Raw genomic sequence first — 16,222 nt, forward strand, 5'->3', positions numbered from 1 at the left:
TTCTCTCCCTCTCTCTTCCAACCCCCCTCCCTCTTTTTCTCTCTCCTTAATAATAAAATTATACCAAGCAGTTTGCGGTGTGGCAGGCGGCCAGAAAAGCGTTTCTTTAAACGCCGCCGTCTCACAATTAGGCAGCAAGAGGATTTGACACGCCGTGGCGGCCTGACAGGCGGCTTCCTCCCTTGGGGACTGGGGGGAGGGAGGGGGCGCCAATTCCCGGCTCCCCCAGGTGGAACCGGGGCTGGGAGGGGCTGGACTGCTGTGCCTTCCCGGCTGTCAGGATGGCTGCAGCGAGGGGGGTGTCGAAGGCAGGGAAGCGAGGGGCGGTTCCGCCTAGGCTGGGGAAGGCGGAAGGCAGCGGCACATTCCACGACTCCTCGGGGAAGCTGGAGTATCCAGGGGGAGACCTTGTTCCCCTTTCTGTTTGACAGACAGGCACTCTAGGGCAGAGAGCTGTGGTGGGATCTCAGCCCGCTGGGCGTCCTGCACAAGTCACTGGCCCTCTCTGGGCTTCTTTCATTAATCCGTCGGCAAAATGAGGGGGAGGTTTGACCTAGAATGTGTTCTGCAAAAAGTGTCTTCTCGTGGCTCATTGCTCTTAGCAGCTGGTCTTGTAGGCCAGGAGGAGGGTGTAGGCGTAGGAACAAGCAGGAGACTCCTATCCGGTTTGGGTGGCAGACCCATGGGCCTCAAGGCACACAGGAGGGTGGAGCGGCGGGGAGCCATGATGCAGGCAGCTAATGGATGGGGTGACTTTGCAGGATTGCCAGGGATTGGTGCCATGAGGACAGAGGACGTTGAGCACTGGCTGCAGCAGCCTGGCCGCTTGAGCTCCGGGAAGGCCCAGAGAATTCGGCAGAGGTGGGAGGTGACTGCAGGGGACCCCCACTTGCTCTTTGCAGCTCCCTAGCCCCACCCAGGCTGCTGCTTACATGGGGTGCCTTCGCCCCTCCTCACATAGTTAAGCCCCCCTTCTTCCAGCCTCCTCTGATCACGTCCTCTCCTCACTCCCACGGCACCTTGGGTGTCACTACATCTCAACACCACATGGCAGTTGTCCGTGTGCCTTTCTGCCTCTGGAGAGCAAGGGCCATGCTACTGTTGCGTGTGTGTCCGTGGCACCCAGCTTGGCCCACATCCAGACTGTAAGCTGAGCAGAAGTGTGCTCCACAAGTGAACCAGTGCAGGCACGAGGGGCTCTGGAGGAGAGAGCACACACTTTCTCTCCTTCCTGATTGGCTGTTGCTTGCATCCTGGCCTCCAGGCCCCTCATCCTCAAACCTTTCTCTGGATATCATCCCTTCAGTTTGTGTTGGTTAAATGCACCCAACTAATAAAGCAAGTCACGTTGAGAGTTAAAAGAGCCCAGCACCCCGATCCATCTCGTCTGTTTATTTATCCAAGCAATACTGAAGGGACAACGCTGGGGCCAGTTTCTGGGCTTGGAGCTTAGGGTCAACAGAGGCAGTCCCTGTCCTCACGCTACGTTCTAGTGAGAGAGGCACATGTGAAACAGCTCATCGTACCATCAATTATGTAATTACCACAGCTACGAGAGCCACCAAGGAGCCTGGCGGGGGACCCGGGAGAGTGGGGGCAGGGCCTTGCCCCATGCCTGGTGTGGAATACCACAGAGGTTCTCATCAGCTCCGGGAGCCTCCAACCTTTGCAGCCCTCCTCCTCTCTGCACCTCCTTTCCAAGGTTGCTGGATGCCCCTCCTGCAGGGGTCTGCCCTGCTTCTCCCCCCACGCCCCCAGCCCAGGGCACTCGCCTTTCTGCTCTCCTGCGTTGCCCCGCTGGTCTGTGCTGGTCCCAGAGCTTCTCCTGGGCCAGGGAGCACTGTTCCTCCTGCGCTGGTCACCTGCCATGTGCCCCATCGAGCCCATGCAGATAGATCCCTCTGCATTTCTGCATGGGTTCTGTCAACATTGACCCAGGGAGCTTGTGATCAAATACAGGCCACAGACAGGTTCTCTTGAACTCTAGACTATGAAATAAAAAACTTTTTACTTGGTTGATAACATTTTCTTAAATGAGAGAGATCCCTTTTTATAAAACCCTGATTTCTGACTTCTTCAAGGGAAAGCTCAGAAGCTCTGGCACCCTGACCTCCCACTCCCCAGTGGCCACAGTCTGCTGGTGCTGCTGCCCTCCCCCCTCCACTTTATTTGGGAGCAGGATGGCCAGTTTGCCTTCGTACCCACCTGCCACTTCCCTGCCAAGCCTCAGGAAGATGTTCTTTGTCAAATGAATGAAGCACAGCAGTGGCCGCCCCTGACTCTCCGCTGCCTGGCCCACCCATGTGTGCCCTGTGCCGCCACTCCACTGCTCCTGGATATTTTCACAGGGTTACTGTGGCATGTTGTGCATTATTCATTCAATAAATATTTATTGTTCTGGACAATGGAGAATAGGCTGTGAACAAAACAGGCAGAAATCCCTGCTCTCGTGGAACTTTTGTTCTAAAGAGGAGACCAGGAATAAAGCAAATCAGGTTGGATTATGACAGGTCGTCGTGGGGGTGCGAGGGCTGCTGCTTCTAACAGTGGTTGGGGAAGGCTTCTTGAGAAGGTGAGGAGCCGAGACTAGGAGCCAGGGTGGAGAGCTGTGTAGGATCTGGGAGTGGCATCTCCAGAGGTAAAGGTCACACAGCCAGCAGTCAGACAAGCTCGCAGGCTGGGCACCTCTGTGTTTTCAATTCCGCAGGGAAGTAAGTCATGGACCCTCCAGGCATGTGGGGTAGAGAGGATAAGGCTGGGGCCGGAGAGTCCTGTGCCTCCTTTCAAAGCCGGCAGCCACACCAAGTCTGTCTCATCTTTATCATGTGGCATCCCACAAGGGCAGAAACTGCTGGGGCTTGGGGTGGGGAGAATGGAGCTGGCTGGGAGCACCTCTGTGAGTCCCATCTGACCCCTGTGCCAGGGTCTGGGCCAGTCCCTTTGTCTTGCTAGGCCTGGGACTGATTGTGTGTGATGGCATCAGCCTGGCCTGGTTGGGGAGGGACAGAGGCTGTGTCCCCCGCAGGACCTGGACAGCTGCCTGGTCCACCAGACCCTGGCCTGTTAACTGTCTGCATCCCAGGAATCAACACCCCCTCTTTGTCTTTTCTTCATTTTGACAGAGACACGGAGAGGTGGTGATGCTTTTTGTTCAGTGGTGAATAAAGTGATCTAAAAAAAAAATTATTGTCCACAAGAGACTTATCAGTACAGAGCTGATAACAGGTGAGCTCCTTCCCGCAGCCTCCTCCGGGGGGCCTTGGAATGCCTGCGGCTGCTGCGGAATCCCTTCCTGCTCCTCTCACCTCACAGTAGAGGTGGGACACCTGGCCATCTGCCCCTCACCCCTGGACTGTGGGGCCCAGGTGTCCAGGCCCCTTGATGGCTGCATCCCAGGAACAAGCACCGAGGGTCGGTGGTGTGGGAGTGGAGGGCACAGCTTCAGAGTTAGGGGACCTGGGCACTAGGCAGAGGGCCTGGCCATGCCCAGGAACAGCGGGTGGGGCTGGGCCAGCAGGTGGGTGTGGTTAGGCCCCGCGTGGATTCCATTCAGGTAGCTCAGCGGGTCTCAGCTGTCCCCACAACCGGGTCTGTGGAGGAGATGGCACTGGGGGCTGTGAGGGGAGGCTTCTCAAACACCTGGAGAGTCCAGACACCTCCGCTTGGTGCACCGTGAAGAGCCCAGAGTCCCCAGCCACACCAGGGCTCCCCCAACCTCCAAATGAGGCTGGCTGGGGCTGCCCCCCTGCTTCTCACCCCATCACTGGCTTCCCGGTATTTGGGACTCTCAGACTCTACAGAGGGCATGTTGGTCACCCCATGGGATTCCTTCATGACATGAGGGCCATGAATGAGGAGGGGTGGGACGAATATCCAAGCATTGCCCACAGGGGGTGGTCTAGAGATGCCATGCTTTGGAGGGTCTGCCTGATCTTCTGGGGTTCCTAATGTCCTAGGAAGGTCCTCCATCTGCCCTAAGCACGCCTCCCAGCCCACGGACCCTAACCTGTCCCAGAGGCCTGTGAGCACACGACCCTCTTGTCTTGTGGGCTCCTTGGAAACTTGCCCCCTTCCTCCCATTCAAGCCAGGCCCCGGGGATATGGAATTGTGCCCACAGGACAGCAGTGACTCCAGCCAACCATTCCTCATTTTCACCAAGTCTCCTGTATCGAGTATTCATCACCCACAACAGATGGGGAAGCCCGAGGGGTTCCACCTTCCCCACGCCTCCCTGGACTTTCCTCAGCTTCCTGAGCCCTGGTACGCTCCTCCTGAGGTTCCCAGGCCTTGAATGGGTTGGGTTTTTAAATTTTTTTCTTACAGCTACAAATCAGGAAACCAGATCATACAGCCACCTTGGGTAAGTAGGTGGGATAGAACCAGTCCTCGGAGCTGCTGCTGGGGATCAGGAAGCCCCCAGCCCCGTTTCTCCCTCCCTCCCTGCCTCCCTCTCTCAGGAAAAAGTTCCAGCCACTGCCTCTCAGCAGGGCTCCCTAGGAGCCACAGCAGCTCTGCCCCACACTGTGCACATTTCCCCGACTGGGGGCTCAAGCCTGGGGTCTGAGGAGGCTTTAACTAGTGACAGCTCCCCGAGGTGCCCAGGGGACAGTAGTTGCCTTGGTGACAGCGGGCAGCTGGTGACCATCATTGCCCATTAGTGGACCCACCTGAGGTGGCCTGGCTACTTAAAGATGAGGACAGAATAAAAATACAAGTGAGGCCCCCAGCCTGGGGCTCAGGCGTCACAGCCTGCAGCTCAGCCGCTTGCACCTGCTCCAAGAGACCGTCCTCCAAAGTGGGACCTCTCGGCAGGGCTCAGGACAGGGGTGTCCACCAGGGGTTCAGTCACTGCCGCTGCTGTTGAGGGCGTCCTGCCAAGGAGCTTCACTGTGGGTGGGCTCTCCGCTGGGGTCCTAAGCAGGGCGCTCGTCCCGAAGCTCACTTTTTTCTGTAAAGGGGGAGGAGAGATTAATCACAGCATTGCTGGAGAAGCCCCAGAGTAGGTGTCTGCAGCCACCTTGCTCCTGCCCTGCAGCCCTGTAGATTTCTGGACGGGAAGGGCTGGAGTCTTTGCCTAAAAGAAGGGCTGTGCCCCAGGTGTGCCATGCTGCCGAACCGGATGGTGGCAGGGGTCTCATTGTGCCCCCACTGTTTCATGGCTTGGAGTGGGGACTCCCATTGCTGTGTCGAGGAAATCCTGGTGCTCTGAGTGCTGTGTGGCCCCAGCTCGTGCTCCCCGCTATGCCTGGCCTGCCTCCACTGTCCAGCGCTGGAAGACTACGTTCCAGGAGCTGATTCTAAGGGTGAAGTGTTCCTGTATCTGGTGCTTAGAGGATGCATCAGACGCCGTCCCTCCTGCCTTCTAGTTTCAGCAAGAACTTTGGAGATAAGGCCTGGACCAGGTGTCTGGGAGGAGAGGCAGGTGGGGCAGAAAGGGATGGGTAGGAGTGAGTGAGGACTCTCTGGGCAGTGTGGTTGAGCTGGACCACGAGGAGGAGCGAGCCCAGTGGGAAGGAGGGTGCTGTCGCCAGTCCCCACCCACCACCCCTTCTCCCTCCAGCCCAAGCCACAGCCAAACCCACGGTGTGCCCACTAGGCCACTTCCTCCCCGCCTCCAGGTTCAAAGGTCACCATCACTCTACCAGGGAGCCTCTCTGCCCACTCCTTTTCTGAGGCCCACCCAGCCCAGCCCAGCCCTACTGCCTGCCTCTCTCCCCCTGTGTCCTGTTCTAGTGCTCATGAAAAGTAATCATAATCACAACAATTAATAACAACAGAGCCCATAGCAGGCCTGAGGCAGCCCTTAAAGAGGCAGTGCCCCATTTTCTCCCAGCAGAACTGGCGGTGGGACTTGGCTGGCACTGAGAGGCAGCCTGTGCCTTTTTCCCATCCCTCCCTTTGCCTTGGGTTTTGGGGTGGTGTTGGGGTGAGCATTTTTGCCTGCATTCTCCATCAGCACTGGGCTCGTGTTTTAATTGAACTGTCTTTTCTTAGCGATAGATGCTTTCACCGCATCCAGCTGCTCGTGTGTATTGGGAAACCTGCCTGTAATACAGCTCGGCTAAATTAAAAGACGCAGCAGCTGGACCGATTAAACAGGGAGGGAGGGATGCAGACGGACAGGCAGGGAGGGGACACTGGTAAGAGCACCCATCTCTGTCTCTGTCTGTCTCTCTTTAAATAATGTTTCTGGTAATGCATTTTGGAGAATGTGAAAAAAAATAAAAAATAAAGCCGTAGAAATGTTAATGATATCCACAGGACACTCAGCAGGAAATGAGAGTGATCTGGGACTAATAAAAGCCGAAATGTAATTTGTGCAGATATACGAGGCGCAGGCTTCAGAGTGGTCCTGGGTTTGCACATTCTGGGCTCATAAACATGCGCCTGGGGAGGGCAGGGAGCGGGCGCCGTGCCGTCGGCCTGGGCACAGGATCGCCTGGGCTGCCCTGTGGCGGTCTGGCCAGGGCAGGAGCGAGAGGCTGCCCACCTGGCAGGGAGCTGCCAGACCTGAACCAAGCGCCGTTCGCAGCTCCTCTGGGCTGGCGCGTCGCAGCAGGAACCTCCAGTAATGTTTTATCCGAGCCGCCAGGGGTAGGATTGAAGTGGGTCAGAAGGGCGGGCGTGAGGCTTGTTAGGGACGCCTGTGACAAATCCAGGGAGAGGAGGGGGAGCAGAGGGAAGCAGCTTTGATGAGCCAGTGGGCAGGGGCTTACCTCTTGGGAAAGTGGCTGGCCCCCCACTGGGCTGGGTCTCTTGCATTCCTGGGCCGGGGCAGGCTGACTCCACAGGGCAGGAGAGGTGGTCCCAGCACTGGGCTGATGGGCTCCTGGGGGCCGTCTGCCTGCCCTGGGCTTGCCCTGCTCTCAGGCAGATGGAGGCCCTCTGTCCCCTTCCCTGCATCCATCCCTAGACACTGAATGAGGAAGGCACCTGTGATGGGGTCTGGGCGAAGGAAGAGGGGTGAACATAGCAGCCCCCCCACAGCTCTTCCCCACACCCCATCTTTCTGCCTCTTTCCTGTTTCCCTCCCTGACTCTGTGTGCCTCTCCTCTGTGCCCCTTCCTGACCACTTCAACAACCTGGAATCTTTGTAGCTGGAGGCAGGCCACCCCTTCCTTTTGGAGCATTTGGGAACCAGCACTGGAAAGTCCCCTGTCCCCCTGGGGGCCTGGGCCACACAGGCCAAGCTGGGCCCCCTTCTTCCTGCCTCCGGGCCAGTGTGGTTCTGGGTAAATCCCAAGCCCTCTGGGACTCGGCCGATGGCCAGACCCTCCATGCACTTCCTCCAAAACCTGGGCCATTTTCCTCTTTCTTCCATCCCTCTTTTAGGGGTCTTCTGGGGTGGCCAGGCCAGTGAGTCAGCTGGGGGAACCTTTACCCTGGACGCCGGGCAGGCAGATGCTCTGCTCTGAGAGCCTCCCCCAATCCACCCTGGCTCCTTTCCTGACCCAGGATTCTGCTTTGGGGGCAGGGGCAGGTTAGACCCCCACCTGGGCCCCGGGCCGTAAAATCATAACCAGATGGGCTCGTGGGTGTTGCCTGCCCCAGTCCTCTCCTGCGGAGGTGGGGAGGGGCTGGCCAGGAGAGACAGGGCTGCGTCCCCCAGTACGGGGGGTAGGGGGTGGTGAGCTGTGCCCTTCCCTGGCCGTGGGACTGCATCTCTAGCCCCATTAGTATGCACTCCCTCACTCTGGGCCACGTAATCTGTTTATGCACCTATGATATCAAAAACGGGAGGCAGGTGCTGCTGTCTTGCGTTCCTGAGAGTCAGAGGAGGGGACGTTTTATGTCTACGGTGGCTTGGCAGCCCCTAATCGAAGTCTGCTGGAAGGAACAGACAGATTCCAGATGGCGTGGCAGTGATCGAGGAGGTGTGTGTGCATGCGTGTGTGCGTGTGTATGATCATACATATGTCTGTGCGTGCGTGCGTGCGTGTGCTCAGGCGGCCTCCCTGGGGCAGGGGCAGACCCTCCTCGGTCCCCAGCATGGCTGGGTCACGCTTGAACATGGCCGAGCAGGGACTAGATTACAGGATCCAGCAGTCCCCGGGGGACAGGGGAGTAGGAATTGCTCTGCTAAATGCTTTTGAGCTGTCAGGAAGGGCTGGGAGTGGTGGGTGGGGGGCAGTGGGGAGGAGCTGGTGGAGGGGGCGGGGGGGGGGGGTAGCTCCCCAGTGACCTGGCACTGGGCAGCCGGTTTTGCCTCCTGCGTCGGTGGCCATCCTTGGCAAGGCTCAGCTGCAGGCAATGTGAGAGCGGGAATTACACAGCACACCTCCCTGACACAGAAGTTGTCAATATGTGCACAGCTGGTGGGGACGCTCAGGCGAAGGGGGGAATATTAAGAGCTACACGGGGGAGCAGGCAGGGTGGGGAGGTGGGTGGGAGGGTGCTTTCTGAGGCAAGAGGAAGTGGTCCATCTGAATCACTCATCCCTCTGCCCCCTCCCTGCCCGTCCTCCCTCCTCCCCTCCCTCCCTCCCTCCCTCCCTTTTTCTTTTCACAGATAACCAGCCCGAGTCATGCAGTCTTTTCGAGAAAGGTGTGGTTTCCATGGCAAACAACAGAACTACCAGCAGACCTCGCAGGAAACATCACGCCTGGAGAATTACAGGCAGCCGAGTCAGGCCGGGCTAAGCTGCGACCGGCAGCGGCTGCTCGCCAAGGACTATTATAACCCGCAGCCTTACCCAAGCTACGAGGGTGGCGCTGGCACGCCCTCTGGCACAGCGGCCGCAGTGGCTGCTGACAAGTACCACCGAGGCAGCAAGGCCCTGCCCACGCAGCAGGCCCTGCAGGGGAGGCCGGCTTTCCCCGGCTACGGCGCCCAGGACAGCAGCCCCTACCCAGGCCGCTATGCTGGCGAGGAGAGCCTGCAGGCTTGGGGGGCCCCGCAGCCACCACCCCCACAGCCGCAGCCCCTGCCAGCGGGGGTGGGCAAGTATGATGAGAATTTAATGAAAAAGACGGCAGTGGCCCCCAGCAGGCAGTATGCGGAGCAGGGCGCCCAGGTGCCCTTTCGGACTCACTCCCTGCACGTCCAGCAGCCACCGCTGCCCCAGCAGCCCCTGGCATACCCCAAGCTGCAAAGGCAGAAGCTACAGAACGACATTGCCTCCCCTCTGCCCTTCCCCCAGGGCACCCACTTTCCCCAGCATTCCCAGTCCTTCCCCACCTCCTCCACCTACTCCTCCTCCGTCCAGGGCGGTGGGCAGGGGGCCCACTCCTATAAGAGCTGCACGGCGCCGACTGCCCAGCCCCACGACAGGCCCCTGACCGCCAGCTCCAGCCTGGCCCCGGGGCAGCGGGTCCAGAATCTTCACGCCTACCAGTCGGGCCGCCTCAGCTATGACCACCAGCAGCAGCAGCAAGCTCTTCAGAGCCGGCACCATGCCCAGGAAACCCTCCATTACCAAAACCTCGCCAAGTATCAGCACTACGGGCAGCAAGGCCAGGGCTACTGCCAGCCGGACGCAGCGGTCCGGACCCCGGAGCAGTACTACCAGACCTTCAGCCCCAGCTCCAGCCACTCGCCCGCCCGCTCCGTGGGCCGCTCACCTTCCTACAGCTCCACTCCGTCGCCGCTGATGCCAAACCTGGAGAACTTCCCCTACAGCCAGCAGCCGCTGAGCACAGGGGCCTTTCCCGCGGGGATCACAGACCACAGCCACTTCATGCCCCTGCTCAACCCCTCCCCGACGGATGCCACCAGCTCCGTGGACACCCAGGCCGGCAACGGCAAGCCACTGCAGAAGGACAAGCTCCCCGAGAACCTGCTGTCGGATCTCAGCCTGCAGAGCCTCACGGCGCTGACCTCACAGGTGGAGAACATTTCCAGCACTGTCCAGCAGCTGCTGCTCTCCAAGGCTGCCGTGCCGCAAAAGAAAGGCGTCAAGAACCTCGTGTCCAGGACCCCGGAGCAGCTCAAAAGCCAGCATTGCAGCCCCGAAGGCAGCGGCTACTCGGCCGAGCCCGCGGGCACACCGCTGTCGGAGCCGCTGAGCAGTACGCCACAGTCCACGCACGCCGAGCCGCAGGAGGCCGACTACCTGAGCGGCTCCGAGGACCCGCTGGAGCGCAGCTTCCTCTACTGCAGCCAGGCCCGTGGCAGCCCTGCCAGGGTCAACAGCAACTCGAAGGCCAAGCCCGAGTCCGTGTCCACCTGTTCTGTGACCTCTCCTGACGACATGTCCACCAAATCTGACGACTCCTTCCAGAGCCTGCACAGCAGTCTGCCGCTCGACAGCTTCTCCAAGTTCGTGGCGGGCGAGCGGGACTGTCCACGGCTGCTGCTAAGCGCCCTGGCACAGGAGGACCTGGCCTCCGAGATCCTGGGGCTGCAGGAAGCCATCGGCGAGAAGGCCGACAAAGCTTGGGCTGAAGCGCCCGGCCTGGCCAAGGACAGCAGCAAGCCACCCTTCTCGCTGGAGAACCACAGCGCCTGCCTGGACTCTGTGGCCAAGGGTGCGTGGCCCCGGCCTGGGGAGCCGGAGGCCCTGCCCGACCCCTTGCAGCTGGACAAGGGTGGCACCACCAAGGACTTCAGCCCAGGGCTGTTCGAAGACCCTTCCGTGGCCTTCGCTACCCCTGACCCCAAAAAGACAACTGGTCCTCTCTCCTTTGGCACCAAGCCCACCCTTGGGGCTGCAGCTCCAGACCCTACCACAGCAGCTTTTGACTGTTTCCCGGACACAACTGCTGCCAGCTCTGCAGACAGTGCTAACCCCTTTGCCTGGCCAGAGGAAAACCTGGGGGATGCTTGTCCCAGGTGGGGATTGCACCCCGGCGACCTCACCAAGGGCCTGGAGCAGGGTGGGAAGGCCTCGGACGGCGTCAGCAAAGGGGACGCCCATGAGGCCTCGGGCTGCCTGGGCTTCCAGGAGGAGGAGCCCCCTGGGGAGAAGGTGGTCTCATTGCCCGGGGACTTCAAGCAGGAGGAGGCGGGTGGGGTGAAGGAGGAGGCAGGTGGGCTGCTGCAGTGCCCCGAGGTGGGCAAGGCTGATCGGTGGCTGGAGGACAGCCGGCACTGCTGTTCCACCGCCGACTTTGGGGACCTCCCGCTGCTGCCACCCACCAGCAGGAAGGAGGACCTGGAGGCTGAGGAGGAGTACTCCTCCCTTTGTGAGCTCCTGGGCAGCCCCGAGCAGAGGCCTGGCATGCAGGACCCGCTGTCGCCCAAGGCCCCGCTCATCTGCACCAAGGAGGAGGTGGAGGAGGTGCTGGACTCCAAGGCCGGCTGGGGCTCCCCGTGCCACCTCTCAGGGGAGTCTGTCATCCTGCTGGGCCCCACTGTGGGCACCGAGTCAAAGGTCCAGAGCTGGTTTGAGTCTTCTCTGTCCCACATGAAGCCAGGTGAAGAGGGGCCCGACGGGGAGCGAGCTCCGGGGGATTCTACCACCTCGGACACCTCTCTGGCCCAGAAGCCCAACAAGCCTGCTGTGCCTGAGGCGCCCATCGCGAAGAAAGAGCCTGTGCCACGGGGCAAAAGCTTACGGAGCCGGCGGGTGCACCGGGGGCTGCCCGAGGCTGAGGACTCCCCATGCAGGGCCCCTGCGCTGCCCAAAGACCTCTTGCTCCCTGAATCCTGCACGGGGCCCCCGCCAGGACAGATGGAAGGGGCTGGAGCTCCAGGCCGGGGGGCCTCGGAGGGGCTCCCCAGGATGTGTACTCGTTCTCTCACAGCCCTGAGTGAACCCCGCACACCCGGGCCCCCAGGCCTGACCACCACCCCTGCACCCCCAGACAAACTGGCGGGCAAGCAGCGAGCCGCATTCAAGTCGGGCAAGCGGGTGGGGAAGCCCTCACCCAAGGCCGCCTCCAGCCCCAGCAACCCGGCCGCCCTGCCTGTGGCCTCCGACAGCAGTCCCATGGGCTCCAAGACCAAGGAGACGGACTCACCCGGCACACCTGGCAAGGACCAGCGCTCCATGATCCTTCGGTCACGCACCAAAACCCAGGAGATCTTCCACTCCAAGCGACGGAGGCCCTCCGAGGGCCGGCTCCCCAACTGCCGCGCCACCAAGAAGCTCCTAGACAACAGCCACCTGCCTGCCACGTTCAAGGTCTCCGGCAGCCCCCAGAAGGAGGGTAGGGTGAGCCAGCGGGCCAGGGTCCCCAAGCCTGGTGCAGGCAGCAAGCTCTCTGACCGGCCCCTCCATGCGCTCAAAAGGAAGTCAGCCTTCATGGCGCCGGTCCCCACCAAGAAGCGGAACCTGGTCTTGCGGAGCCGCAGCAGCAGCAACGCCAGCGGCAACGGGGGAGACGGGAAGGAGGAGAGGCCCGAGGGCTCCCCCACCCTCTTCAAGAGGATGTCTTCTCCCAAGAAAGCCAAGCCCACCAAGGGCAACGGCGAGCCCGCCACAAAGCCCCCACCCCCCGAGGCCCCCGATGCCTGCCTCAAGCTCGCCTCTCGGGCAGCCTTCCAGGGGGCCATGAAGACCAAGGTGCTGCCGCCCCGGAAGGGCCGGGGCCTGAAGCTGGAGGCCATCGTGCAGAAGATCACCTCGCCCAGCCTCAAGAAGTTTGCGTGCAAAGCGCCGGGGCCCGTTCCCGGTAATCCTCTGAGCCCATCCCTTCCTGAGAAGGACCGTGGGCTCAAGGGTGCTGGGGGCAGCCCGGTGGGGGCAGAAGAAGGCCTGATCAATATGGGCACTGGGCAGAAGCTCCCAGCTGCTTCTGTTGCTGATCCGTTATGCAGAAATCTGACCAACAGATCCTTAAAAGGCAAACTCATGAACAGTAAGAAACTGTCTTCGACTGACTGTTTCAAAACTGAGGCCTTCACGTCCCCGGAGGCCCTGCAGCCCGGGGGGACTGCCCTGGCACCTAAGAAGAGAAGCCGGAAAGGCCGGGCGGGAGCCCTCGGGCTCTCCAAAGGCCCCCTGGAGAAGCGGCCCTATCTTGGCCCGGCTCTGCACCTGACTCCCCGAGACAGGGCCGGTGGCACCCAAGGGGCCGGCGAGGACAACTCTGGCGGAGGAGGCAAGAAGCCAAAGATGGAGGAGCTGGGCCTGGCCTCCCAGCCCCTCGAGGGCAGGCCCTGCCAGCCCCAGACAAGGGCACAGAAACAGCCAGGCCATGCCAACTACAGCAGCTATTCCAAGCGGAAGCGCCTCACTCGGGGTCGGGCCAAGAACACCACCTCTTCACCCTGCAAGGGGCGAGCCAAGCGGCGGCGGCAGCAGCAGGTGCTGCCCCTGGATCCCACAGAGCCTGAAATCCGCCTCAAGTACATTTCCTCGTGCAAGCGGCTGAGGTCAGACAGCCGGATCCCCGCCTTCTCACCCTTTGTGCGCGTGGAGAAGCGAGACGCGTTCACCACCATATGCACTGTTGTCAACTCCCCTGGAGATGCGCCCAAGCCCCACAGGAAGCCTTCCTCCTCTGCCTCCTCTTCCTCATCCTCATCCTCGTTCTCCTTGGATGCAGCCGGGGCCTCCCTGGCCACGCTCCCTGGAGGCTCCATCCTGCAGCCGCGGCCCTCCCTGCCCCTCTCCTCCACAATGCACCTGGGGCCTGTGGTTTCCAAGGCCCTGAGTACCTCTTGCCTTGTTTGCTGCCTCTGCCAAAACCCGGCCAACTTCAAGGACCTTGGGGACCTCTGTGGGCCCTACTACCCCGAACACTGCCTCCCCAAAAAGAAGCCAAAACTCAAGGAGAAGGTGCGGCCAGAAAGCACCTGCGAGGAAGCCTCGCTGCCACTCGAGAGAACACTCAAAGGCCCCGAGTGCGCAGCTGCCGCCGCTGCCGGGAAACCCCCCAGGCCTGATGGCCCAGCCGACCTGGCCAAGCAGGGCCCACTGCGCACCAGTGCCCGGGGCCTGTCCCGGAGGCTGCAGAGCTGCTACTGCTGTGATGGCCGGGAGGACGGGGGCGAGGAGGCAGCCCCAGCCGACAAGGGCCGAAGACACGAGTGCAGCAAGGAGGCCCCGGCAGAGCCCGGCGGGGAGGCCCAGGAGCACTGGGTGCACGAGGCCTGCGCTGTGTGGACCGGTGGCGTCTACCTGGTGGCCGGGAAGCTCTTTGGGCTGCAGGAGGCCATGAAGGTGGCCGTGGACATGGTAAGAGGCCAGCCCAGCCAGGGTGGGGAGCGTGGGGTTCCAAAGGACAGGCAGGCAGGCAGGGAGCCCCTTGTCTCTCTAGTGCTACAGCATGGGCCTAATGCGTCTGCAGTCTCGGGATGACCTGCAGGGTCCTCCAGGCTGTGTGGGGGAAGTGGAAGCACTGTCCGGCGAAGGCAGGTCGGACACACCCACCCTGTCCCAGGAGACTTCCTGCTGGGGCCCCTATGCCAGCTGCCGCCATTCTCCCACTCACCTGGCATCTTCAGGCTCCAGCCCCACCCAGAGCCCACGGGGCCCCTCCCCATGCTGTCACTGGAGAGGCCAAGGCCCAGAAGACACGCAGCCTCCCAGGATTGAACGTCAGGGCCGCCCTGGGCGGCGCAAGAGCAAGTTGCCCACCCTCTGTTTCTGTCTCCCGTGCCTCTGAAATGGAGCTGAGGGCTTAGGGGAAGACTCCCTCCAACGACACAGGCTTGGCACATGGACCAGTCACAGGGCCCCTCCCTCTGCAGGACAGTCCACGGGGTCACACGGTCACACAGGCAGGGCGGGGCAGACCCGGACCCTCTCGCCCCTGACTCTCAGACCAGCTTTGGAAGCCGGAGTCACTGAGCGCCAACGTGAGAGGGAACTCGGGCCGCACCGCCATGCACCTTTGGGGCTGTGACCTGCCCTCCCTGTGCCTCCGTCCCCTCGCCCCTAACGTGGGTGTGAGGGTGCCCATGGAGGAGGGGTCGGGAGGGTTAAATAAGGGCAGTCCCCAGCCTCCAGAGCGCGGCGGCCCTGTGATAGTCGGTGCAGAGGGGCCTGGTGGCTCTGGTGACAGCGGGGTGATGTGCCTAGTGGTGTCACCACTTCCCCAGTACCATAAGGTACCTCTGCCCTTCTGAGGGAGGTAACAGTGGGGTCTACTTCTCCCCCAGAGTCGTGCTCCTGCCCCTCACATCCAGCCCCCACTCCACTGCCACATCCAGACCTCCATGGAGTGACGCTCCCGGCTCCCAGTGCTGGGTGGTGGCTCTCAGTGGGAACAACTGCTCTCTCAGTGGCCCCTGCCCTGAGTCCCATCCCCCGCACTCCTTCCTTCAACCTGCTGTGTGCGGTTGAGGTCAGAGGGAAGCCAGAGGGGCTTGGCAGGGGTCTCCTCTGAGCAATTGAGTGGCCCAGCAGAGTGGCCCCAGTGACTTCAGCCCTCCCCTTGCATGGCCTCCTCCCCTGTCGCAGCGCGGCCCACCTGCTCCTCGCAGTGCCCCTGCAGCCCCTCTGAGCAGCCTCTGCCCCTGACAGTTGCTGTGACATCATCTGGCCTTAACAAGGTACTGGTGGGGACCCACTGTGGATACCACTCACACCTCGTGTGTCTTGGGCACCTGCTTCCCACTGCCCATGGGGACGGCTGGATCTCCACGCCCAGACACCCTGCTGCCCCCCTCACTCCAGCCTCTGCCTCAGAGGAAGGCTGGCCAGGACGGGACACCCGCAGCTTCCTGATGCCGCAGGCCTTGCTTGCCCAGCAGATGGTGGCTCTGGGTCTCTTCTCAGTTAGTGATTGTTTGCCTCTCTTCTGCTTTCTCTGTCTCTTTCTCTCATTACTGGCTCCTTCCCAGCACCTTGAAACAGGTTCAAGTCTCTCCCATCATAAAAAACCCTCAGATCCCCAGCCCCAGCTGGCTGGCATCGCCCCTCTGCACAGCCTCATCCCTGAAAGCCTGTCCCTACTGCATCCTGGCCGTTCGGCCTCTCCGGGGGCTGCCTCCGTGCTCCCGGACACTCACGTCCCACCAGGCTGGGATTGGGTCGTCTCTGTGTCCCCTGCAGCCAGCACTGGCCGGCCAAAGGGAGGAGGGGTCAGCCCTGAGCACCGAGCACCCCAGACTGTCCCCGCCTGTCCCTGGGCCGCAAGTGTCTTACCATCCATGCACACACAGCGCTTTGCTGGACTGACACAGTGAGTGTCGGAGCGGCACCCGCTTCCCTACGCCACACAGGGGCTGGAACTCGCCTGCCTGGGCCATGCCTGTCTGCTGTGCCATGCTCCAGAAATGGCTTGACAGCCTGCACGACTGGGGCTGCCCCGGGAAGGTCAGAACCAGGAATGGCCTGCCAGAGACATGGGACATCTCGGGGAATGGGCAGTTCTGGGGCTTCCCAGGGTC

General features: G+C 61.4%; 1 protein-coding gene across 8 annotated transcripts in view; it reads left to right on the forward strand.

Annotated features, from left to right (window-relative positions):
* RAI1 (retinoic acid induced 1) overlaps nucleotides 1-16,222 on the forward strand; it is a 129,178-nt gene that overhangs the window by 103,367 nt on the left and 9,589 nt on the right. For 3 of the 8 annotated variants that reach the window (XM_064378219.1, XM_064378216.1, XM_012436969.2), the window contains exon 3: nucleotides 8,510-14,063. In XM_064378219.1, coding sequence (XP_064234289.1) covers nucleotides 8,526-14,063 — 5,538 coding nt within the window. In that variant the 5' untranslated portion in view covers nucleotides 8,510-8,525. Of the gene's footprint in view, nucleotides 1-3,122; nucleotides 3,226-4,085; nucleotides 6,142-7,670; nucleotides 7,876-8,509; nucleotides 14,064-16,222 lie in introns of those variants that run through there. The other 5 variants (XM_064378217.1, XM_012436970.2, XM_012436972.2 and 2 more) reach the window with 5 other exon arrangements.

Source organism: Aotus nancymaae, unplaced genomic scaffold, assembly GCF_030222135.1.
Source record: "Aotus nancymaae isolate 86718 unplaced genomic scaffold, 86718_ANA_hifiasm-v0.15.2.pri h1tg000018l, whole genome shotgun sequence".
NCBI classification, from domain to species: Eukaryota; Metazoa; Chordata; class Mammalia; order Primates; family Aotidae; genus Aotus; species Aotus nancymaae.